At 43.9% G+C, this 27,510-nt stretch overlaps 1 protein-coding gene across 1 annotated transcript; it reads right to left on the minus strand.

Annotated features, from left to right (window-relative positions):
- Positions 1-1,828: 1,828 nt before the first annotated feature.
- On the minus strand, positions 1,829-27,510 carry LOC118432024 (SCO-spondin-like). The gene is made up of 12 exons (XM_035843509.1): positions 27,185-27,510; positions 26,463-26,589; positions 26,008-26,140; positions 21,382-21,558; positions 8,323-8,490; positions 6,864-7,028; positions 6,398-6,464; positions 5,845-5,911; positions 4,902-5,035; positions 4,396-4,430; positions 3,753-3,911; positions 1,829-3,158 (listed from the first exon to the last, which is right to left on the minus strand). The coding sequence occupies exons 1-12, from the start codon at positions 27,388-27,390 to the stop codon at positions 2,983-2,985; spliced, it is 1,614 nt and encodes a 537-aa protein (XP_035699402.1). The 5' UTR covers positions 27,391-27,510; the 3' UTR covers positions 1,829-2,982.

Here is a 27,510-nt window from a genome sequence, read left to right on the forward strand (position 1 = left end):
CTGGAATCCAGCCTTGTGTAGCTTTGGTCCGCTCCCGAACGTCGGGGAGCGACCGTTGGGAGTGGACCAATGCTAACAGGGTTGGTCCAATGGACTCCAGGCTAAATTGACATACCACGACTTTGATTTCTGTATCTGTATGTATCGCGTTCGGCGTAACACACCGGCTTCGCAGGCACGCGGCGCGGCAGCAGCTGGTTATATTACACCAAACGACCCGTCACACCGACTAGCTTTTGCACATCTATCTGCAAGCGTTCTTTAAAACTACCCAGAGAAGATGCCCCTACTGTACTTGGTGATAACAAATTCCACTCTACGATAGTTCTGGGAAAGTACGAATTTTTGAACACATCAATCCTAGGTCGGTAACTCTGGTATTTGAAGGCATGACTGTTTCTTGTTCTTTTTTGAGCTGGAATGAGATAGATATAAATTTTGCATAAGGTACGATTGTGACATAGGTATCAGAAGTGAAAAGTTTACAAACGCTCTTTTTAGCCCATAGCCCAATCAAACTGCTCCCCCTGTCGACCGTTGTATTGCAACCACAAGTATTATCTGAAGTTGCATTTTGAACGGAACATTGCATCTATCGATGCACAAACAGACAGAAACACCGTTCAATTGCTTCAACATCTTTTTGTTTCATAGATAGAAATGAAATTTGGATGTGAAAGTGCTTTAAAACAAGACAATGTACAGGTCGAGTACATGCGACTTCTTCTATTGGTAAATGTTAAGGAAAACGTGTCATCTGTGACCTAATATCTTGTGATTTTGTTTGTGAAATGTTTGAAACATTGCCATTTTTAGTTTCAGATGGTCAAATTGTTGAAAACAAAGGCAAAGAAGCCTTAAGAATTTAAAACCCTATGCGAGCCTTTCACGATTTCCCCATTCCTGAAAATGCCGAAATTTGGCAATTTGACGGTCGTCTTAGTCACTTTTCTGGTCGCGGCCGGGAGCGGTACTGCAGATTGGGCTCTGATAGGGTATGTCGTTCCTATTTGTAAAATGGTGAAATGTACATGTCAGTAGGCCTGAAGACAGGAAAAAGGGTTCCAAATAGGTCGTAACATATTTACATACATCTAGAATGACCTTCAAACACACTATCTTTCATGGAAGGGCGTTTTTTTTTTGGATCCGCGTAGAGGCCATGTGACACCATGTCCTCCCGTCGAAGCGCCACCTACATTAGCGTATCCATGTGTTCTGTGCGTAATTTGTAGATTAAATGCATACGTGGACATCATATCTGTTTTCCTTTAACAGCTTTTACCTTTTTCTCAACTGTTCATATGCTTACATGGGGTAAGGGACTGTCAGAGACGTCTGGCCGCCACCCAGAAGTTACGGTCCGGCACCTTAACATCTGCTTGTAGTTTTTAGCTGATGTCCTATTAGTATTACAACTTTGACTTGGCTGTTCATCCGCTGTCTAATCGATATCTGGCCACCAAACCACAAAATGATAGAACAAGGAGATACTACGATGCCTACAACCTAAACCATAACCCGTCCTTTTTTGTTCTCGACCTTGAGGCCTAGCCGGGCCATCTTGATACCAGGAATTAACCATGGATAAACCGCTCTAGCTATAGCATAGGCTTTCTAATTTTGAGACGTACTTAACCAGATCAGAGCGGAAATAATGAACTGTTGAATATTGAGCTTTTCGGCCACTTTTGTCACATTTCAGTTTCACTGACGTTCCATACATAGCTCTCAAATGGCTCTATAGTCGGTGAACAGATGTTCTGTTGCTTAGAATACTATCAGAAAGCTTCACCATCACACACAAGCATACACAATACACTGAAAATATGTTAACTTTCAATTTATTTCAAACCAACCATAAATTAAAGAATGTAAACAGTACCGAGTCTCCATGATATGGTTATCTAGTGACTGCAGACGTTACAGTGCCAACTCTCTCCATCCACTTGCTTATTAGTACTGAAAACTGGTTCAGGCCACAACAATGCAATTCTTTGGTACCGGTGCTTAGCTTTATCTATCTTTTTTTCTTCAGATCGACCAAAATCCTATGCGTCTTTACATGAATATCACAGATCTTTGATACCTCAGCCACATATACATATACTTAAACACCTTCCGCGTTTGTGCTAGGTTTAAAGACATTGCAAGGAGGTAACCTATTACAGTGCAACATTACACTACATGACATGCCTATGGTAGTCGCGCTTTCCACTGTCTACACCTCTTTCTTTGTCCAGCGTTGAACAATTCATTTTTCTTACGAGGTTTGATTTATCTGAAACTACATTTTCAACATCACTAAAAATCGAGAAGAAGCAGAACAAATGCAATAGAGTAGTTTTGAGTCCATGTTTTAGATTAGTGTTAGGAGTCATCCCAATGTCACCATGTATACCTTATTACGACCTTTGTATCTGTATGCATGTACTTATCCCGATAGAGCATAAATGTACAATAATGGCAATTATCCAATCAGCATGGGTCCCAGTAGAACGTCACCTCTATTATCCAATCAGCAAGGGTCCCTGTAGCACGACAACACCTCTATTATCCAATCAAGAAGGGACCCTATAGCACATCAACACCAATGACAATAATGGTTTATTGTGCAACAATTGCGTTCGGTGACAATGTATACGCATGACAATGTATAGATAACAAAAGTTATAGTCTAATACTACAAATATACATTACATTACAATGATTTCAGTTACTAGTACCACGATATTAGTCGACCATATCGAGTGGATCTATGGTAGGTAATAAAGGGACCTATTACATTGATCAGATTGCGTATTTCTATGCTACTTTGTGACATTACATTTGTCAACACCTCGATCTATGACCTAATCATCATGGGTCCCTATAGCACGTCAACACCTCTATTATCCAATCAGCAAGGGTCCCTGTAACACGTCAACACCATTATCCAATCAGCATGGGTCCCTGTAGCACGTCAACACCTCTATTATCCAATCAGCATGGGTCCCTGTAGCACCGCCGGGACTGCACGGCGTCGCCTCCGCACGGCAGCCCGCGGTTGGCCGGTGGCGGGCGGTTGCAGACCCGCTGGCGCTCTCGGGTCCCGGCTCCTCCGCAGGGCTCAGTGGAACATGGTCCCCACGAGCCCCACGCGCCCCAGGCACCATCAACTGAAAAATACAGCGACAAGTACAGCTATGATTTCATAAGCAACTGGATATGATTTTAGAAATGGCCAAACGTTTCAGGCGAGAATCCACTACCTTAATTTCGTCTGTCACGGTCACTGACTTTCGTAGTGGATTCTGCCTGACACGTACGTCTGGCCGTTTCCAAAATCATATTCACTTGCTTGAGTAATTGCTGTATTTAGCGTATCTTATTACCCGGATGTCTAACCTTCATCGACCTATGATTTCATTGTTATAGAGACAAAAGGGCATAGAAAGCTATTTAATTATACATTTTATACATTTAAACAAGTTAAATATGTATATATGTATATATTTATGTCTATACGTTAAAACAAGTAACATGTTCCACTACCAGTGGACTAGTCCCCTATTGTAGTGGCCTGTGTGCCATAAGGGCTATAGACAAGTGAGGGGCACCGCCCTACGTATACATGTAGAAAGAATGGATTTTTCCCAGCCAGCACTTTTTTGATTGCTTTTCAAAAAAAATGCAAAAAAGATGGGGATGCATTTTTTATGATCATCTGACATGTAATTAGATACAGCCTAATTCTGCCAGCTATGACGCACCTTGACAGTGCACGACCACGTCCATGCTGTGATCACAGTTGCCGGTTTCCCGCCACCCCTGGTGCGGACACGTGACCAGGGAGGTCTCCGCGCCGGTACACGTCACACCGGAGAGCATGATGGGAACGTCTTCTGCCGGTAACGTCATCGCGGTGTAACCTGGGGATAAATTTCACCAAGGTCAAGTTTTGATCATATGAACTTATGACGTTATCACAGTGTACTGTTACTGCCATTCATACTACTCCAACTGCGGAATTTCTATGTTCCAAACAATGCAGTTACTTATTTACAAGGTGCAAATACTTCACACATCGCTATTTTAAGGCATGCCTATTTTGCTTATTTGAAACTGATTATGAAGGTAGTTTCTATGATCGCCATACACATCAATGACATCTGGTCAACGTCAACGAAAAGGCCGAGTGGTATTCGGGTACTAGTATTGAGGTCACCATAATGGTAGATGGATATTTCCTTTCGTGCCAATATCTAAATTTTAGAATGGTTAACGGATGTTTAAAAATAGAATATTTAGAAACATAAGAACGATGTTTTCAGGCTACGTGTATACGCTCTCGTATTCGGAACACCCAAAACGAATGTGGCATCGCTTGAAATTAAAGATACAAAATTATCTTACCAGACAAGTACATAGCTCGATAAAAGTTGTTGTATCTGTAAAACATATGACATGATCACTTTTCACAGGTATCGTAAAGGATAATAATGCTAATTGAAGCTGATTGTTTCATATGTATGACATCATGAGAGTACATCATGCAAGGAAAAGTCTGGAAAAACGACTTAGATTTCTGCTCTACATAAATGTGAAACCGGTTGAGTTTCTGTAACGATCAAGTTATGATATTGAGAATTTTTTTAGCGTTTTCTGCTTTGTCTTAATGTAGAACTTTTTCGCGTGCAAATAGCTTTAATAAGAGATATCAAAACCGGAAGTTCCACTGTAGTACCAGGGAAGCCGCTAGGGGGACCAAAATCTAATCAGTTTCAGTCAGTTTTCGCCACATCCTACCAACACACCAACACGCCGTTCTTGAGTTATCTCGAGACAGACAGACATATACAAAAATTCTTCTTAGAACATAGACTCCATTTTTCAAGGAGGTAACAAGTGAAGTTACTAACGGGAGAGACAGGACGCCTGAGCGGTTGGAACCGGTGAACTCGGTCCTGTCTGCAAGAATGTGAACGGTGACGTCACCGCCAACCTTGTTCGAAATCCTCTGGTCATGGATAGCGGCACGGCAGATGCTGGAGTCCTGGGTGAGAAAGAAGAGCACATGATATTAACCTCGTACATATTAACCTCGTACATATTAACCTCGTACATATTAACCTCGTACATATAAACCTCGTACATATTAACCTCGTACATATTAACCTCGTACATTTCTAGCCTGCGTATCAGCCTGGTTAGTTTACCGGGGCGCCCATATTCTCCCCTCGTTGGAGAGGGAATATGGGATCCCCGGTAAGGCCTAGGTCATATTTCCAAACCGGGAGCCGGTCGGGATGTTTACGGAAACAAAAATAAAAGAGTTAACAAAGGAATATACACAAATTATCCTCATGACAAATTTTGCTCACGTTTTGTGTGATTTCTGTGCATATACGGCAATCCTTAACGTTTGAGACCGCATTGTAAGCAGCGACACCTAGCTGCAAATAGAACCAGCTAGTATAATATTACCCTAAAGAAGGTGGCAGACGGTCACCGAAACGTCTGCTGTGATTGTAGATATGTTGGTTGTGAATAACGCGCCGTGTTTAGATCTAGTGATATTCCTACGTGATGAAATTATTCACGGAGCATTTTATACCATTATTACATAAAAAGGTTTTGATGTCTAATGCTACCATCTATGACGTATATATATATATCCGTTATAGTGACGCAAATAGTCATTCGTGGATACCTGTTATTGTACACGTATTGTATGTCAGCTAAGAGTACAGATGTATGCAATGTAATGTTCAACATTCTTGGCAATCCATGCGATATATAATTGCTAAGATAACATCACCACCCTCCTCTGGTGGTATTTATCGGTGCTTACTAAGAACTTACAGTGGTGTAGATCGCAGTACCCCAGACTGTGGAGGAGTCATCACCACATCCTACCGGGCAGCGGACGCTGGGAAAGACAAATTGAAACTTGAACACTGCTTGATAATAACATTCCGTATACATGTATTCATAACTTGTGTTCACATGGGCTATCTGTATGTTATAAATCGTGACCATAGCCTGTCTAGAACAACGTGCAACTAATAAATCTGGCTTCAAACACTGCGCTGAGATCGACTCTAACATCTTGTACAAATTGTCCATGATAACATTTGGGTAAGCATGCAATAAGCATTATAGTAGCAATGTACAAATTATGTCCATGATAAGATTTGGGTAAGCATGCAATAAGCATTATAGTAGCAATGTACAATGTCCATGCACATATTTATTTAAAAAAAAAACGCTTTACCCTGGACTTTAACATGAATAGATTTTACTTGTAAAGTCTGATGGTAATCTCAATAAACAAACAAAGAAATCCCATAACATTGTCTATCCTCCGATAATGGCAAGTTTTCCCTCGTCATGACAGAAATGTGGGATGTCTTACGTGAACTCGATCTCTGTGAAGTCTACAGCGGAAGTGGAGCAGGCGATGGGCGGGCGGAGAGTTCCGTCTGTCAAGAGAATCACAGGATCTTCTGTTACTTAGGCCATGTTAATGTGATTATAGATGGCATCTGGGAGTACGAATTTTTAAAGTTTGGCAATAAAAAAATTGCATTCATAATGCATGCATGCAAATTAAGTGGTTAGGAAGGTGCAACGATGTCACAACACATTCTTCATTTCTAGTCTACCACGTCTTCTTTGACCTTGACATTGAGGTTGACACTCTATGTATACATGAACGATGTTTTGTGCAACTTTAATACGGCATTTATTTGGTCATTACAGAACTGGCCGCAGCTGATAATAACGACTGACTTCGGTACAGCTTTTTTTTTTGCCATGAAAAATAAACGGCTTGGAAATATGACGTAAAGCCAGAGTGTATCAACCCTGACTCCACCTACCCCTGTCCACCGCCGTCCCCATGAACCCCATCTGGCGGCACACCACGTCGCTGTTGACGGCACTCCAGCCTAGGTCACACACGGTCCCCCACTCCCGCTCCTGGGCGTCATACACCTCCAGTCTCCCTTCCCCTACACTCGGGCCTGCACGGAGTCGGACTGGACCTACAGGACAGAAGATGTTCAGGTCACACACGGCCCCCCACTCCCTCTCCTGGGCGTCATACACCACCAGCCTTCCCTCCCCTACATTAGGGCCTGCACGGAGTCTGACAGGACCTACAGGACAGAAGATGTTCAGTTCAGCCCAGGTCACACACGGTCTCCCACTCCCTCTCCTGGGCGTCATACACCTCCAGTCTAGATCTACCCTCCCCTACACTCGGGCCGGCACGGAGACGGACAGGACCTGCAGAAGGACAGAAGATGTTCAGTTCAGCCCAGGTCACACACGGTCTCCCACTCCCTCTCCTGGGCGTCATACACCTCCAGTCTACCCTCCCCTACACTCGGGCCATCACGGAGTCTGACAGGACCTACAGTAGGAAAGAATTCGAAGGTGTTCAGCCCAGGTCACACACGGTCCCCCACTCTCTCTCCTGGGCGTCATACACCTCCAATCTCCCCTCCCCTACATTCGGGCCATCACGGAGTCTGACAGGACCTACAGTAGGAAAGAATTCGAAGGTGTTCAGCCCAGGTCACACACGGTCCCCCACTCCCTCTCCTGGACGTCATACACCTCCAGTCTACCCTCCCCTACACTCTGGCCATCACGGAGTCTGACAGGACCTACAGTAGGAAAGAATTCGAAGGTGTTCAGCCCAGGTCACACACGGTCCCCCACTCCCTCTCCTGGGCGCCATACACCTCCAGTCTTCCTTCCCCTACACTCGGGCCGGCACGGAGTCTGACTGGACCTGCAGTAGGACAGAAGGTGTTCTTCTACTATCAAAGCAGAGGCGCGAAGTGGGGCCGTTTACCTTCTCACCTGCCGTTAGCTTTCTGATACTGAGACGGGTCGCTCTTAGCCAAGTCAGCAGAAAGTTTTTCCCGGTGTGATTGGATCAAAACCATTCCGGCCTAAATGAGGTAGACAATGTTCAGAGAGGCCTTTGTGTCGCCTTTTGAGTCAAGCTTGATCTGACGTAGGGAGAAGAGAAACTGCTACAGTGAGTGCTAGTTCAGTGCCCAGAAGTAGGCCTTGCACTGAGAGAAAACCCTCGAGAAAGCCCATTGATTGGAGAGTAAAGTTATCCAAGGACAAAAAGTTAAATGCAATACATGTACTGATGGAGGAAAATGTAACCAACAAGTCCACCACGTCCGTTTTTAATTGGGGTATAACAAAATAAAATGAAAAGTAGGAAAACTAGACACGAAAGAGTGATTGCACTGTTTTCCTTTTTTGTCAGGAAAGTCAGTTGTAATTCAAGTAGTGTACATTGTAAATACCTACTTCGACATGGCCGTGACTGACAGGGGAAGGTTGTGTTGGTGGGACCTGTACATCCGGGGTCTACATCCACCGTGCCTCCGCGCTCACAGTCCCGGATGTAGTCCTGACGTCCCGGTCCGCAGACCTTGTGACTGGAGCAGTTTCCTACAGGACTCCACTCAGACCAGGCTGAAAACAAGAAGGGAGATCGGAGATGGAAGAATTCACTTATGTCAGAAACAACGAGAGGAACACAGACACAGACAGACGGAAAGACACACACACACACGCACACAAGCACACACACACACACACACACACACACACACACACACACAAAGAGAGACAGGGAGAGAGAAACACACACACAGAACAAGTTGCTATAAGTTAAAACTTCTTGTGAGCCGTTCTTATGACACACTACCGTAAAATAAGAAAATACGAGTGGTTGTGTTAGGACATGAAACTGGAAAAACAAAATTTATGAGCACATATCTCGCTTTTCTCCCTCTCGCATAAAAGATGTCAAAAACGTACACACAACTCTAGTAAATCATTTTGTATTATGTCCCATACTCTTAAGCAAGTGAAAGGGCACTATTTAAAGAATCATAGCGACCCACCGATCAGGAATGATTCATTCGGTCCATTAACGTTCACGTCCTTGGTTGCCTGCGTTCACAAAATCCCCAATCTACACTCACCCGGGAGACTGGTTTATATATAGAGAGGCCTGTCAGGGCAACAGGATGACGAATACTTCAACTATCTGACCTGAACCTAAGGTGAGACCAAGGAGTTACAAACCTGTCATTTTCTGGGGGTTTGAAAATCAGATTAACTGATGCGAAGAAAACACTGTCTGTAGGGGAAGGGGACGGTTTCGTATTCCAGTGGAGCAGGAGGATGATTTCAGTTTCGGCTAGCAGCAACAGTGCGGATGTTCTTTTCATAACTGTGTAAACTATAACTGACATTAGATGGCTAGGTCGTGCGTTTTGTGTCCAGACGACCGGCCATACAGAATTTGCAATATGATAAAAGCTTGCTTGAACCCGTGGTGCAACAACATTTTTTAAGTCTGAATTTTTGGAAATTTCTTCGAGATGTCGTTTGTCGAAATCTATTAATATCGCCATATAAGTTTAAGCAGACTGGAAAGCTACTATTTGAAATTTTTGGTTCGCTGCATGTTCCACAAGTCAGTATGAAGATACTTAACGTTATCCATTTAAACATTCAAAGGAAATTGCACAGTATTGCTGCACTCAAGCTTAAGGAACACGCTTAATATATAAGACCTATCACTGAATCACTTGGTAGAATATTCTTCTGAGACAAACATATACATCATTCAAGACTGTATACATACAAGAGAGGGAACGTCCAGCTCAAATAGAGGAAACAAAAGATAGGACACTGCCGACTTCATCAAAGTAGTCTATAAACGGAAAATGACATCGGCAATGACGACGATAAGATATTTTCGTTGAAACTGCCTGCGTGTAACTATTCGATTTAGCACCAAGATTTCTTGGCGGAATATTGCCTAATAAGTACTCTTACTTTCAGCTCTCTTAGTTGTCCATGGGGCTCTTAACACGATGTCTTTAAATGCATTTTGTAGATCCAGGCATACAATATTCCACCAAAATGCTTTTTGGGCACAGTGCCTAAAAAGATAAGGAAGTAAGCATCTCACTAATTGCGACACATCTTCCCCAGATTGACCTTTCATGAAGCTCATCACTACAATGCCTCTCAAGCAGACAGCATTTTACCCAGCTGAGACTGTGTGGGAGTAAAGTAAGGTCGTGTTGATTTGATTATATGGAGGACATCCGCGCGCGCATCAATTTTCAGTCGTTTCTAAAAAAAGTTTTCAACTATACTGTAAATTGTACAAAACAGCTGAAAATGAAAACGGATACCAACATCATAGAATGCCAAAGTCAATTCTAATGTCAAAGAAAAATATGTGAAAGAACGAAAATGAATTGTTTGGTATAGTTTTGTGTTTAGCCAGAGAGAGAGAGAGAGAAATGGTTTATTATTGCCATTGACATTAAAAAACATTTGCAGCACATTTACAAATGGCTGAATTGTCGTTTTTTCACACTCAGTATTTCAACCTCTAACTCAAGTTAACACTTTTAAAATGATCGAGTCACAACATAACATCTACCGTTTACAATTACTGGTCAGTTACTATACAAAGAAAGATTCGCTAGTATTCACAAATTACCCTTAGTCTTGGTTCAGCAGCTTTACACAGTACGGTAATGTGCTATTAGCGAAACGAGCAGTTCTACACCGGAAGTGAGAGAGTTTGTCTTTGTTTCTTAGAGACCTATCATGGGTATCCCCTCGTCTAGATGGAAGCCAATAACTGAATCTTTCAGAGTTGACAAGAGCTCGTGCAAACCGTAGGCATAGATTGTCCCTTCTACAGTCCAGTCGACAAAGACCCGAAGTGTTCAGTGCACTGTCGTAAGTGACGTACTCCCGTCCGAGTATAATTCTCAGAGCCCTCTTCTGCACGCGTTCGACTTTCGATGACAAAACTCTGGTAAGACCGGGGTGCCAGATGACACAGGCGTACTCAAGAAGAGGCCGCACGAAACCGATGTAGACGAGTACAAGGTCACTTATGTCCAGTCCGTGTTTCTTCAGGTTTCTTATCATATAGAGTCTCTTACTCCCTTTGGTGACGATTGAGGTCACATGTTGAGTCCATTTGAGGTTGTTCTGGAGGATAAGTCCCAGGACACGTGCTGCCTGGACAACCTGTAGTTGGGTTGGCCCAACAGTGATTACTGGCGGCGGTGGAGGATTTCTCATGAAGCAAAACACCATCACCATGCACTTAGACGGGTTCAGGGCCATGAAGTTGGTATCAGTCCAACGTGTCAGGCCATTGATGTCGTCCTGAATCCTTGGTGCCGCAGACACATGTCGTGATTCGGAGACAGACATGTCATCGACATACTTAAACCCATCTGAAGACGTTTCGTGACTTGGGAGGGCGTCATTAACCAGGGCTAGAAAAACTAGTGGTCCTAACTTCGTTCCCTGAGGCACACCACACGTCAGAGTTTGCCAGTCCGAGACTGTGCCCTGATATCTCACACGCTGGCGCCGACCTGACAGGAAACTGCTCACCCAGGGCACGATGGACGGGCGGACACCAAGGTCAAGTAGCTTGCAAATGGCGGTCTGGTGGTGGACATAATCAAATGCTCGGGAAAAGTCCGTGAGAACAAGTGTTGTCACGTAGCCTGGTTTGTCTGATGCCTCAAGGATGTTGTGTACAAGACGCGTCAGGTAATGTACTGTTGAGCAACCATGGAGAGAACCGAACTGCCGAGGGTCCAGGTTAGGAAGGATATCCTGCATGCACCAGTCACGTACGATTCCTTCACACACTTTGGCAAAGATAGGTGTTAGAGAGATGGGTCTTAACTTCTCTAGTCGCGGTGGCATCTCCTTTGGAATGGGCACAACATCAGCATCCTTGAACATGTCCGGTACTTCACCTTGACACAGGGAGGTGTTCATTATGTCACATAAAGGCTGGGACAGTTCAAAGGAGAATTCCCTAATAATCCTTGGGGAGATACCATCAGGGCCAGTAGCTTTGCCAATCTTGACATTCCTTAGTCTGTTGTTCAACCTTCCTGACCATATCACGAAGGCAACTTTTTTGGCCAAACTTTTTTGTTCGCACGCTCGCATCAGTTTTGGGGTTCCCAGGGGATGTCGTCATCCATATAATGAAACCGACATTGCCTAATGGAATGAATTAAACGGAATGAATTGTTGACGTCTGCGGCGTAGACAGACCTAGAGACGGCCAAGGATGGGACAAACTGTGACAATCAATAACCTTAGAGAGCAGTATAATGGGGCGTAAGTGGGGGGTGCGAACAGTCTGGTGTCACAAGCAGTAGTTATACAATCTTTTTCCTGGAACCGGGCTTTACTTACGGAAATGAGACCTGTTATTTTGTTGATTGTCTGAAAGGTTCAACTCTAGGACTAACGGCAGGGCAAGAAGGTAAGTAACGCTTATAAAGGGAAAGAATATTTTCAACAGCGACTTGGGAGAGTTCAGCAGCAAGTGAGTTCTGCCATAGCAATGGCGTCTGTTTTGTCCTTACAATGGTCGACGCTCCTGGAACGACTGGAGAAACAGGTGAAACCTTACTCCTTCCTGAAAGAAAACTGTGGCTTCAGTAGACGTTACTGGTATGCGTATGTCATTCCCTTCGTTAGTGTCTTTTTCTAATTGCTATTTTCTTCGATACCGTTTGTAATGTTCAGTGTTCGGTCATGAAATTCCGTTTGCGGTTAGGCCAAGGTCTTGACTAAGGGTGGGTGCCGGTACAGAAAATTCAGGTCCAGGTCCGGTTCAGGTCCAAAGGATCAGGTCCAGGTCCGGACCTGAACCTGGACCTGATTCTGTATGACTCATACGGTCATACCAATGGTCCATTTCAGTGACGGTTTTATTTTCACTACAAATAAATCTGTTTGGTGGAGTATTAGACTTACACTTTTGTCTTAAAATCATAAATTAAACCGCTAACTGCACCTATACCATTGACTGTAAAACTGTGAAATGACTATAAACTCTGAACTACTTCACTCTTGTTATTTTCTTCCACCTGTAAGCGCCAAAACGTGTGAATGCCTGATCAAATAATCTGTTAATTTTCTAATCGGTCCAACATACGGTCCACCTAATTTTTCAGGTCCGGTTTTTCTGGACCGGTCCAATAAGAAAAACCGGTTTTGTACCGGTGCGCTGTACCGGTACCCACCCCTAGTCTTGACCTATCAAAGAAATGTTTAGATTTCTGGCTCCTATCGTCTTTCTTTGTACTACAGCAGAACTTGTTCTGTGTAATAGTGTTCAAAACACCACCTTTCTAAAGTACCATAATTTAAGAAAGGCTTGCCAAAACGCGCGGGAAACAGAGGGAAATTTCCAGAGTCATTTTATAACGTACCTCCCACGCGATTGTCCTTAGGTCCCCAAAGAGGCAATTATAACGGTGCTAACGGCGGTGCAACAGGCTAGCAACAAATTCTGACAAATTCGTTTCGATAAGGACTTCATTTCAACGATTATTCGAGTCGGTCCGGTGATCGAATCCACAGATTATTCCGCCTATAGTTCAGATACTAGTATTCCCCGCCGGCATTGGTACTAGTATTTCATTGGTACGCGTACTAAATGGGCACTACAAGATTCGTAGCCTGGTATCCAGCCGCATTATAATAACTTTATTGCAAGATCCTGCTCAAAAGCTGATCGCAAAGTAAGGCAGTTGTCTAAATCTATGTTTATTTATAGCTCTCGAGCCTCCTCTGTCCTACCAGGCTGCTAATACTCTGCGTATTTACATAGAGGACAGAAGAAATACTGGGCTGTAATATATAATACGGCTGGATACCAGGTTAAAAGACTTGTTGAAACTGATTTATATTCACAAGACGTCATCCTTTGTTCTGAAGTAGCGGTGACAGCCTACACGTCTTGACGTGTCTCTCACACGACAAGGTCTCGCTGCGTTCGGCTCTACAGCTCCGTGGTACATGCTGAGGTCTTGCGACAAAATCGATCAACTGTGCAGGGGTAGCGGCAACCCCTCTCGTGCACACAGTCTGTCTGCGACTGTTACAGGTGTCAGGTCTCCTTCTCTAAACAGGTGAGTCTCAGATACCTTTGTTTTTATAATATAATCATATCGTTTACTAGAAGAACTGAGGTGTGGAAAAACCCAAGACAGATATCCATATGCACCAATGGGTCGTTTTCACTTAATGTGAAATAGGCAGGTGATAACGCGTCGTTTTGACTTTCATCTCAGACGCAAAAAGATCCATTATACTAATGAATTTGTCATACACGGTTTGCTAGTTTTAACCACCCAAACCCGCACAATGGCATTATGAAAGGCGTACGTGATCTTTTAATGTTTTGAGCGATTCAGCACACATATCTCAGGTCATATAGGGTGACGCATGTTAAAATATCGAGGAATCCATGGGGGAGAATTAAGATAAGAATCTAAAGATCTGTTTCATGTACGTGCAACAATAGGGGCTATTCGGGAGTGGAACGGTGGTGGTTCAACCATACGAGGATTTATCATCGGACATATGGGGGCGCTCAAACTATAAGCTTTCACAGACTGAACGATGAAAATGGAACGTTGCCAAAATGCAACAGTTGCCTCAGTGTTTTCCCGAGGTGGCACATATGTACCACAGCAATAACGATGTCAAAGATAGACTCTTGTTGGGCGTATTTGCATTTCAAGCTTTCGGGCCAGACATAGAACACGCGCGCTGGTGAAACACAATCGTAAAACACAATGTGCGGGTGACATTGGCAATTAGTCACCTGAGTGCTCCCCGCTTTCATTGCTCTAGAAACAGCTTTATACAAGAGTGTGCTTGAAAGTAATATCTCTCTAAAGTAATAGTGGTCTCTCTCTCTCTCTCTCTCTCTCTCTCTCTCTCTATATATATATATATATATATATATATATATAGTAGGGGATTTCCGATTTGTTGTTTTAAAAGAGAATGAGAGTGAGTGAAAGATCCCGTGTGAGTTCTGATCATCCAAGAAAACATGCAGAAATGACTGATGGCGCTTTTACCATTCTCTACCAACATGCCATTTACCACGTTAACGTGACAGCCCGCCCGTTACCATGATTACAGCGTCATTTACAGAATCCCCTGCTTTCACTACAATCCTTTGAGAATGCATCATAGTCTGAGGCAGATAGTTTGCCTAGCTGGTCTAAATCCGCACCATTACATAGCATCGCTCTATGGACGCGTTTACTCCAGTTTTCAATTCTTCAACCTCAAAGAAAAGTTTCAGCTAGAAAAATACACAAACCCGACGTTCCACTGCAGCTACAGGGAAACCCACCAAGGCCTAGGGAAAAATGTTGTGTTTCCTGTTTCATTTTTGGAAAAATAGGGTCGGTAGGTAGGGATTATCGTTTTTTTTTAATATTTTTTTTAGGCTGGCCAAAACTGTATTGATACATATTACAATACAGATGAACAAAGTAAACTGGTAGCCACGAGGACACTAAGTATCTTTCAATGTCAAGCAGCATCTTTACTTCAATAGGAAGCAGGCTGAATAAAGTTCTAACTGGAAGCTATGTGACTCCCCTGCCTACCGAAAAAAGTCTAGGGTCGCAGGTTTTCCTAGAGTAGGGAAACAGGAAACACAACTATGTTTTCCCCTAGACCCAAGGGGTCCAAGGTCTATCTTTTCTTCGATGCCTTATGACCTAACCTCATACCAAATCCGATACATGCGGAGCTTCTTGAGTTACACTGTTCAACCAGGAACAAAACTGAAGCAAAATCTTCTTCGCGAAGGTAATAATCGCGTATACATAACGAAAGAAAGCAAGACAGAAGGACACCCGAGCGAGCACGTCTCTAGCTATGGGATGTTTATTACGGGTTAAATTGACTGGTGTGAACTTTATACTTACCGATGGAGTATACATGAGTTTCGATATTGCAGCATCGCTGAAAGATGTTGTGTCAGACGACAGATAACGTACGAAGGAAAAATTAGATACATCTGTGTGTACGTGTGTATATCGAATTCACGGAGAAACAGGAAATGAGACTCTATGCTGACAGAGTACTTCTGCGTGCAGTTCTTATTAAATTATGTTCCCTGAGGCGAGAAGTAAATGATAACTGACGTTCTCACACCCGAACAACGCGTTAACGCCGCTTGTGAAAGGTCCACTTTCCATAAGGTGGCGTTCGCTGAGCGACAGAAATTGGACTTCTACAATTTATAACCCTCGATTTCATAGTTGGAATATGATGCCAGAAGTAAAATTGTGATTCAAAAGACAACTGATGACACAAAAAGTAGAACAAACTGTTATTTATCTCAGTGAAACTCGTTGAACGATCTGTAAAATTTTTGGTCGCACGGAAGTCAAAACCTCACGTGTTAACGGGGTGAAAAGCTGCACATTTCTCAGTAGTGGTCCACATTGCCCCCACATAGCAAGTTCATTTATCGATAAGATTCAGTCAGGTTGATCATCCTATAATCTACGGTTAAGCAACCATTGCCCTCAATGAACGTTTCCCAAGGCTCCTTGTTCCTCATGATAAGAATGATGGACTTTAGAACACCGCTTTCCAATCCAATGCCCCTGTCCCTGTTATAATCTAATCATAAGATATTATACGCCATTGTTGTCCTCAATTGAAGTTCCCCAAACCATCTTGTCCTTTGCGGGAGATCTGAGGTCACCATTTTTCAATCCAACGCCTCTCAACCATACTTAACACGGTGGTGAGAACAGGGCGGCTCGGCCTGCGTGTAATCGTCTGGGTCCCATATATAGAAAAACTCCTCCAGCCATTTATTCAATTTCATCTTAGATTTCAGCCAGCCTTACTGGGTTGTGCAATACTTGAGACTTCAGGAGAGATAAGAAGACGGTGTGCTCACAGTAGAACGCGAGGTTTCAAGTGCGGTGACGAAGGAATGGTTTTCTCAAGTGTAGCGGCGGCGAGAGTAAAACAAGTACATGTATACTCCCAGGAATATTCATCTTAGGCTTTTTTTCTTCTTTCAGAAAGCAAGAATGGAAAACAGGAGCTTTGAAGACTTGCAAGGCTTGGTGTGCTTGATCATGAAGCCGGCTCGCTGTGTCGTGTTGTCTGGATGATGCTTACACGTATGTTTGATTTCTCAAGAACTTCGGAAGAAGAAACGGCCCTGGACCAGTAACTACGCATCGCATCGTCTTGGGAGTAATCTTTTTTTTTTAACGAGAGAGGGAGGATTGTCCGCCAATTCGTTCCATGATACTTTATTTGCCAGATACGCGGAGTTACGAACGTGCCTTTTACGGTGATGCTGAACATATCTGTCATCTATACAGCGACACTAATAAGTGACGATCCGATTTGACGGGCCACAGAACACAATTTAACGGCGCACTTGGGTTTCACCAGCGCCTGGTGTCCTCATTTGCTTTCAGCACACGTCGCCGAGAAGACATCTTTGTAAGTAAACCATTTCTGCAGTCAACGAGACTGTCGAAGGCAAGCTCAGCCTCGAGCGCCGGTAGAAATCATCTAGATTGACAACTCGCTCAAAACAGCAGTAAAAATCTCCAGCGCCTGTCAGGAGAATCTCCACTTTTCCGGCGATGATAGCGTGCCAGACAGCCAGGATGGGTGCCTTAATGGTGAGGTGCGTTCTCGTCCTGCTTGTCACGGCGGAGTGTGTCCTGCGAGACTGCGGGCTGGGCCGACTCGCCGTGGCTGCGCGCGCGTTACCGACACCAGCGGAGCAGGGCGTCAAACCGCCGGGAGACGTGCCGCTCGCCACCGTCTCCCCCTTCCCGCACGTCCCCATCACAGGCGCGCTGCACCCGCCGCTGGTGTACGCCCAAACCGAGGGGGCTCCGCTGTCACAGATAGACCAACCCGCCTCGCACGCGCTCTCCACCGCCGATGCCATCAGCATCCTGTGCGTGGCAACGATCGTACCGATCCTGGGGATCGCCTTCATTCTGTACCCGTGCTTCCGCGACGGAATCCTGGAGTGGCGGCTGCAATGGGTCCAGAAGAGGAGAAACCAGCAGAAGGCAGATGTGGACGCTTCGAGGCTGAAAAACGTCAGAGGATCCGATCCTGGTATCTGTGACATCGAGTGGGCCTTCATTTCATCACCCCCGAACCGCGAGTCTTTGCTGCAGGACGTTTGGAGCCGCCCTGACGACGCAGCCTTAAGAACACAGCGGCGTCAACTTAACGACGAAAAGGGTTCGCGTCTACCCGTCCAGGTACTGCTGCCAGAAACGCCTATCACTCAGAGTCGTCCCGAGATCCCAAGCCCCCTGTCGCCAGACTTTCCCTGGAGAAGCATGTTTTCTTACGGAGAGACTTTCCGTCGTCTGCAACCACCGACGTGGAGAAGCCATCAGCCACAGAACGACGTGACGTCCTCTGAAGAACACTCCGAACACGTCTTCGAATTCGGCGCTCTGGAAAAGGAGCAGGCTCACGACGATCCTTTCAAACGCCTTAACAGTGACGTAGCTTACGGACGAGACCAAGGCGTTGTCAGTGAGAAGAGACGGCGTCAGTTCTACAGCGTGTCGTCATTAGCAGAGACAAGTGACGGCAGCAAAATGCCAAGCCCTGTCTGGGTAAGACGGCGGTCTGTTGTCGTCATAGAGAGCACGAAAATTGACGCGTCATCAGGTTCCGATACCGTGGGTGACAGATCACCTCTGCGCATGGCCGCATGGAAGACTGACGCGTCTGGCACGGACAACTTGAAGACATTATGTCAAAGAAACAGAACTTCATCTGTCGAGAAGAATGAGAACACTTTGACGTCATCAACTGAAAGCGACAACGGTGGTCACGTGATCTGCGTCTGCGCAGAAGTGCATAAGCATGGCAACTCAAGTTCGTCGGGAAACAGTGTGGACGGGGTCGGTGCGACAGGTCCCTCATAGCTGACGGGAAAGACGGAAAGGTGTAGAGACGGACAACACACAACAGAAATGTTGACACACATTCAGGTGTGTTATCGTATTGTGCTGCTCGAGTGCGGACAATTATAACATACTTTGATAACTGTTCTATGATTCTGAATTCGATTATCTTCAATCTGTTTCCAAGAAGCGCCTTGGTGTATCTGAAAAGGACTGGCAAACGGGAAGCATCGCTCTCCTGTTGGATATTGAGGCAGATTTTTTTTTCTATTTTGCTTTTGGACAGACGAGGACAACTTATATTAACAGTGCCACATACACAGTACAGACAGAAGGTACCCATTTTTACACCTGGGTGAAGTGAGGAAGGCCGTGTAAAGTGCCTTTCCCAAGGGCACAACGTCGGGGCGGGGCACGGCGGGGATCGAACTCAGAACCTCTAGGTTCCGAGCCGAACGCTCTACCAGTTACGCCACGCCCGACGCCACATTTGTAAAGGGCAGATTTGTAAAGAAACTTTGACTGGTGAGTTATCAAACAATCACGACGGAACAGTGGATATTTTACGAAGAGGCTGTTTGTAAGCCAACAGGACACTGACCGAAATAAAGTCATGTTTCCTATGTCCAACATTTGTGACAACTTGACATTGAGAGAAACGCGTATGTTGAATGATCAATGGTTAGATTTCAAGAAATTTTATTTGAGATATGACAGAAATAGAACTGAAAGTTGTGATATGACGTAAAGATATGGCTTCTTGATATTTTTCTTATCCTGAGAACGAAGTACAAACTGTGCACTGTACACAGAAAAATTTGATGTACTAATGGCTTGCTTTTTCGTCAAAAGAATTTGACTTAAATGTTGTGTACGGTTCATGGAATGACGGAAGTCTATTTCAAAACCATAAAAACAGACTTCTACTACTGTATTTGATTATCATGCCAGTTATTGTGTGAAATCGTTACAACATATAAACAACATGTACACTTTTATTTGCGAAGGCAAAATTGGATTGTTTTGGGTCCATATATATATATGTGGAGTGGACATAGCGGGTTCTCCATGCTACATATATATATGCATATTAACCGGAATGAAATGTTTATATTAATTGTTCCTTAGATATTGTGTTTTAGGTGTTTTGATATTATCAGTGACTAGTTAAACTGTTTGATATGTTTCAATAATCTTTTTATACTGGGGACGTATCAGGAGTGTAAAACATAAAAATTCTCTATCGATCGGCTTTAAATTGTTAATAATTCTAATCCTTAACTTCATGATATCTTTGATATGTAGTAGGATTAACGATTTCAGTCTGACGATTGCATTGTAATTGTTGCATAGATTGCTTGCATTTACTTCTGTGTACATGTACATGTGAATATGGGACAACGAGAATGGCATTTAGCCAACAGTATTGTTAAGATATAAAGGGAAAGCTACTAACAAGTTGCTGAATTCCTGTTTTCCTGCTGTTCATCGAAAATATATTTCTACCTGGTACATACTCTATACATACATGTACAGGAAGTCAATCGAACTGGTTTCTAGGATTCCGTAAGTTTGCCTTAAGCAACACTGGCTTTCGTTATTGTTCCTTCACACCCAGCAAAGTCAGGCTTCCCGACTGTTTGCGGTATCCTTCTTGGAACCCAAAAGCCTTACGAGCAGCGGTTCTGGGAAATTCGTATAAAAATGAAACCACCGTGAGACAATCGACACTAGACAGGCCTAGGTTTCTGGCGGAGCTTATCCAGAAGACCATATGAAAGTCTACACGTCAATCCTTCGCTATCTCCAATGGTACCAAACAATGTAGTCAAAATCTACCCGTCCTCACAAGTCCCTGAAAAGCAACATTTTCTGATGAATGATTGTGTGCCGGCTTTCTTGAGTGGTTGAAAAGTACGGACTTGACATTTGCTCACTGTTTGATGGATGGTTGAATGAAGGCTTTGATTCGGCACTCGACGTTTTAGACTGCCAGGAGCCGGAGTGATAAAAGTGTCACTTAGCTACTGTTAAAGGCTTTGGAATAAATCAACTGGATGTCGTGAAAAATCAACGCAACGTCGTTCAACACGTAACACTTAACGGGTCTCCAGAATGGATGTTAGTAAGGAAACAGTGCGCCCTACGAACATCCGAACATATAGTATTGTAACACACAAACACACACACAAGTACACACACACACACACACACACACACACACACACACAATGAGAGAGCACAAGGGGAATTCTTGATGTGTGTCGTCAATCATGTTAACGTTACTTCACATTTTTGCGCGAATAACCTATATCCGTTATTTCGGATATTCGGATTTTCGGATATCAAGTTTGGGATATCGGATATCAAGGCGACAGGCTGTGGTACCAGCCTGCAATACTTTGAAATTATTGCTAGTTGAAACTACCGTCTGTCGACTTGATTTCACTAAATACTTGGTCTTAAAACAACGGATATAGGTTCCCCCGCGGATAAAGGTTAACTAGCTTTACAGTTCTACATATAATATACAACGTTACAGACTTACATGGACAGCGTTGCTTGTTGCACTGGCCCCTCTGCTCCACCGGACCCACACAGCCGGCTCCACGCCCGGGGGTGGGGGTGGGGCTGTCACAGCTCCGCTGCCTCACCCGTAACCCCACCCCACACGACTCCGAGCAGGCGCCCCACGGACCCCACGAACCCCAACCACCGTCAAGGACTAAGGGGAAAAAAAGGACAATTGTTTTCCCAGCGATCCTCCCATAGTCAATACGTGAGACAGAAAAGTAAGTGTGTTGATGTTCGTGTGTTTGTGCGTGTGTGTATTTGTATGTATGCGCGCTTGTGTCTGTGCATGTGTGTGCGTATGTGTTTGTGTGTGTGCGCGGTGTGAATGTGAGTGTATGTACATATGTGAATGTGTGTGTGCGTATGTGTATGTGCTTGTGCGTGTGAATGCATGTGTATGTGTGTGTGTGCGCGTGCCTTTGTGTGTTTACGTATAGCAGATGACACTTCATTAGCACGATCCCAATAGTAATTTAACATACCAAACAACTATCCTTATCATCAAACTTAGAATATATAGAAACAGCCAGACCTCCTCATTACATTGGCGCATTGGTAAAATCTATGCTAAACCTATGCTAAACATGGAAACCTCGAAACTTGAGCAGACTTGCACGAAACTTTGCAATTTAACGTACAAAGTGAAAGCGAATACAACCAGCTGGTGTCTTATAAATAGATCAATATAGAATAGCCTAATTATACCTACAACTACAAGGTCGGTATACATGTATGACCTATCCTTGATGACATGAGGATACTCTAAAAATAGATATAATGCCGAAATGATATCTTGATAGAATAGGTGAGCTCGCAAGATTCTGGTATTCTGTTCAGGCTAAAAATATCGAGGCACTCAAATAGACGCCCCGTATGTATTTCACAGCTCATCATAGATAGGGTGTCATCATTCGTTCCTATTGTTGTAATAGCAGCAAAACCTAAACCTGAATTCATAAGTAGACATGCTGTTGAGGAACAGGGACATGGCACCATCATTTACGATACTGTGCATCCCTTGTGGGGAAGGAGAACATCTTATTTTATTGTGTCTTATCAATACTGTCTCGATTCTGTCTCCTTCAGTCTCCACGAGACTGCTCTCTATCATAAGTTTACGAGTGAAGGCAAGTGAGTCCTCCTATTGAGTGTGTACTACATGTTTGCTTTGACAGCCAATCTGTCTGGTCTACTGTTGCGTTTTCCTCCTTGTCAAACACCATTTCTCTCTCTATTTCCGAATACGCCTTGAATGAATGAATGTACAGATGATTGGAAGGGATGAGTCTAACAGGAAATGGCGGATGTCTAGTTGCAGTTTGCGATCCTCCTGCACATTTCCGATATGATTGAAGATGTATAAAAAACACATTCACTTAACTACGCCTGCGTACAAAGGTTCAGATATAACGTCCTTGGCAGATCTATGTACATGTTGGTTGCGGCGGGACACCTTCCGTTTCTGCAAGAATCTAATGATTACGTACGTTGTAACGAGCTTGGCGAGGTCGTTTTCATTTGATGCGGATTCGATGCAACCAGCGCCAAGCGTGCATTTGAATTCCAACTTTTTCGCCATAATAGAATCTTAGTTTGTTAACCTGAATAGAAACATAAGCAGTTTAAACTGGTCGTCAAGATGGTGCCTCACTACCGACAGCATCAGGACAAGGTTCTTCATCGGCAGAAGGTCAACGAATTCAAAATTGACACCGATTGAGCTTATATTTAACCATATTACATTGCACGGAACTCTGGGATCATATCTATGAACACCGGTCGACCCCTGAATATATCGCGATGTGACGGAGAGGAAACCAGTCGAATCACGGCTGAAAATGATTCTTTTGAGCTGCAGAATCGTCAGGTGAGCCATTTTCCTGCCGTGTGACACCTATCTATCGTTCTCAATGAACAATCATTTAGAACTTTTTAAAATCATATTTACTTTTGGACAAACAAGGGCAATGTGGGATGTGGGACTGCACTTAACTCACTTCATTCAACTTATTTTAACAGTGTCACATACACAACATGATACGATGCAGGCCATGTGGGGAGTGGGTTAGTGTCCACTTTTACACCTGGGTAGAAAGAGGAAAGTCGTGTAGAGTGCCTTTCCGAAGGGCACAAGATTGGTAGAATGATAGGATTCAAACCCGATACCTCTGGGTTCTGGGCCAAACACTAATACTTCAGTCCCAAGGACAGCAGCACACTTCTGTGGTTTTGTTACTTGGCGCACATACATAGCGGCAACGGTTGATTTAGTATCTTGGTGCTAACCAAGAAGGCCAAAACCTCGCATGTACATATCTGTGACCAACTGAAGCCTATACCTATATTATAGGCCTAGATATGCAGGGTTTCTGTTCCGTATAGATGAATGAACATGTACAGTACTCACGGCGCAACAATTCAGCACCAAGGACAGTACCACCATGAAGTACCCCAGCTGTTTCTCTACATCGATGAGACTTACGTTGTAGCACCGTATTTAGCCTTGAAACTTGAATTCAAGTGAAACGTACCTAACAGTTCGGAGAAACTACTCACACGCCACAGCTTGAGGACATATCCTCTTTTCCAAGAAAACATTAGTAAAGCATCATTGCATTACACGTTACTTAAGGTGGGGTCACACATGCGTATATAATAGTATATATTCAAGTCAGTTTGAGGTGCGTATGAAGCTCTTAGTATCTACCAGGCTCCACAGGTCGCGGGAAAAATAGTACAAATTGGACAAATATAGATACATAACATGCCGGATGAATTAGCTGACCGAGAAGTATGGTTAGCGACCCAGCTAACACGTCTGACATGTTACCTGTTTACGTTTGTCCAATTTCTATTATTTTTCCAACGACCTGTGGAGCCTGGTGAAGGCAAATACTCCCATGCACGCCTCATACGAACTTAAACATATACGCAGGTGTGACTCCACCTTAAAATCATGTCTGTAATGCTGTTTGATGCTGTATTTACAAGTCTCGTAAGTAATACAGAGGCATATCCCTGCCAACTGTAAGGCAGGAGATATAAGTTTTGACAGGCGTACCACGCCACATTGCACACAGCTGCTTAGTGTGTCTGAATTGATCATTTTCTAAAGCGTGAAATGGTCTTTTTATATGCACGAAATCGTGCATAGAACACTTCAGTACTTGATGACCTTTTTATGACCTTTTCAATGACTTATGCATGACGCATCTCACGAATGCCTCTTGTTAGTTGTGTCCTTGAATGCAGTGATAGCAGACACAAATCAGATTCTCCCATGTGTATATTGTACATGTATGTGCATCTGTACGAAACAGAATCTGCAGAATATCTTGTAATATAGCTACAGGCTTCAGTCAGTCACAGATATGTACATTCGAGATTTTTTTTGCTTTATTGGTTAGCACCGGGATACTAAACCAATCGTTGCCTTAGTAACAAAGCGACAGTAGTGTGTTGCTGTCATTGGTGCTGAAGCGTTCGTATGACATCTGTGTTGAACAATTGTATTAAAGCTGTCACCATGTATGTGCGACAGGTAACAACCTTAATCTCCAAGCAGATGTTGCGAGGTGGAAGATTTTGGACGGCCGCTTCTCTGACAGCCATCCACAGAGCAATTCAGCTGTCAGAAGACGCTCCGAAATTTCAGCCTAATATCTTCACACATCATCTGCACATCTATTTTCTATAACTTGTTGTCGTGAACTGTAACCACCGATCTAAACGCGATTGCTATAATGTCCTATAGAGGTCAGCTTAGCACTCCAGTGACTAATCCTCTGGTCACATCTGCCAACGGCTTTGTTTCGTCCATTAGTAACTCGATTAAGCGGTGCCACCATGAAAAGTAGCCGACCAAGCAGATGTGTCGTTATGTTTTTGGACTTGACTGCCACTTCTCTAACAGCCACCCACAGAGAAATTCAGCTGTCAGAAGACGCTACAATCTGTCAGCTCAACATCTACTTGGAGACTGCAACAAGCCGACAGAGCTGCCAGCGTACCTCATATTGTTGCTGACCCTGGTGCTGAAGTACCAACAAACCAACTGCTGTATTTGTAGATTTATGTTAATATTTAGTCCAACGGACTAACATTTCTGAAGGGGAAATTCCCCATTCAAACCTTGTAGACGCCTAGTCTATGGCAACAACGAAGCTGGTGTGTTACGCCGAAGGGCGGTTATACCGGCTATATAGATACAGATACAGATAAAGAACAAACACAGGTGTTTTGTAGTGCAATGAATTAGTCTCCTGCAGATTGATCTGATTATTATTACCTTCGCCAGGAAGGTAACATTTCGGTAGCGTTTGTATATGTGTCTGTATATGTGTGGTTGTGGATGGACAGTACTAGTATAACCAGAGAAGATCTAAATGGATTGTATTGATATTTAGTATGTGAATTTGTATTCATGATATGAGACCTTGAAACGATGAAATTTTGGGACTTCGTAGCGAATCGTTACGGTACTGTAGTGGAACTTTCGGTTGTTATATCTGTACATACTAGCCTACTGGAATGATTAGTTTCCCAGAGAAAGTATAAGATGTAGACACTTTCAGACTTTCAATCCCGTCCAAATCCTTACCTTCCTCATGACACTGCTGCCCGTGGTATTCAGTAGCAGCACAGAAGCAGTAGTAAGGCGGGTTCGACCCGGGGCGCTCCTGACACATGCCGCCATGGAGACACGGACGACTGGCGCAGGCCGGCAACCCCTCCTAGCGGACCAGAAAGGCATGTCAGTATTTTACACTCTTTACATCATAATGAAAATAATAACTTTATTGCAAGATCATGTCCAATGGCTAGTGTAAAGTAAAACAATAGCATAAGACTTGTCAAGAATGAAATATATAACGTTAGATAGATTAAAAGGGAAATGTCAAATGACAACTGTTCAAAATCTATTTCTACCTTTACAAATACGCTGATAGTATTCGCGATATGTTCGTGTGCGTCTTAGCATCATATTGCATAGCTTTGCGGTTGATTTTTAACCGACTAACGTTAACGTCGAGTTCATTTGGAGTTGCAACGCACCTCTGGCGGAACGATATCTGTCCGACCGAAGTACTGATACCCGGGGGCGTTAACCAGCAGGAGGGAACTGTTGGTGACTTCGGCGTTCAGCTCACACGTGGTCTCTGCCTTGTTGTAGTTGTAGGAACTGAAATATAGAATTTTTAAAAGATAAATTGTGGGAAATTCTCACTGGTGGTTAGCAAACTTCAAAGACCAAACATACCCAATATTTAGGTGTTATTTAGACAAGGAAATTTACCCGACATATCTGAGCCGCTAGCGCTCTTTTCCAACGCCAAAAGCGACTTGTATTTTGTGTATCATGTTTATCCATGAAGGTACAGCAGTAACCGTCAAAAATAGTAATACTTGCAACAGGGAAGCTAAATATAGATGGCGGAGTGGTGAAGGAAGGAGAGAAGGGAGGAAGGAAATAGAGGAGAGCGTGAGCGGGTGAAAGAGATGAGGAGAGAGATCTAGATCGACCGACCTGCACGTCTAAGTTTCGCACAGGTCCCTGGAAGGGTCGTATCGTACGCGTACCTATGTATGTGTGTGCATTATTTCTGTGTGTTTGTAGGTATGTACATGTGTGAAAGAGAAAGAGACCGGCCCACCTGCAGTGCACCCGTAGACAGGCCCGTGCGCACGCCAGGACGTGTACAAATGTATGTGTGTGTGAGTCACGTTGTGTGCGTTATTTCTGTGTGGATGTAAAAGGGAGAAAGAGACCGGCCCACCTGCAAGTCTGTAGCTGTAGACAGGCCCGTGCGCAAGCCAGGACGCTGTGTGCGTAGTCGAACCGCCGCACGACGTGTCCGTCCAGACGGGCGTCTGTGGCCTCGGGGCCCGGCTTCTTGTACGTCCAGTCATACACCGCCCCGTCCGCCAGCAAACACGAACTGGCGAGGCTAGCAATTAGCAACAACAGCATGGTTTCACACATGTGATCTTAACTAAAAGGATCATAAAATTGTACGACCTTAGTAAGATGCTCAATGTTGGCGAACCCACAGTTCGTGTTTTTCACATCAAGTAATTCTCATATAACGTTACTGCGTAGTTT

This window comes from Branchiostoma floridae, chromosome 15 (genome assembly GCF_000003815.2).
Source record: "Branchiostoma floridae strain S238N-H82 chromosome 15, Bfl_VNyyK, whole genome shotgun sequence".
In the NCBI taxonomy this organism is placed as follows: domain Eukaryota; kingdom Metazoa; phylum Chordata; class Leptocardii; order Amphioxiformes; family Branchiostomatidae; genus Branchiostoma; species Branchiostoma floridae.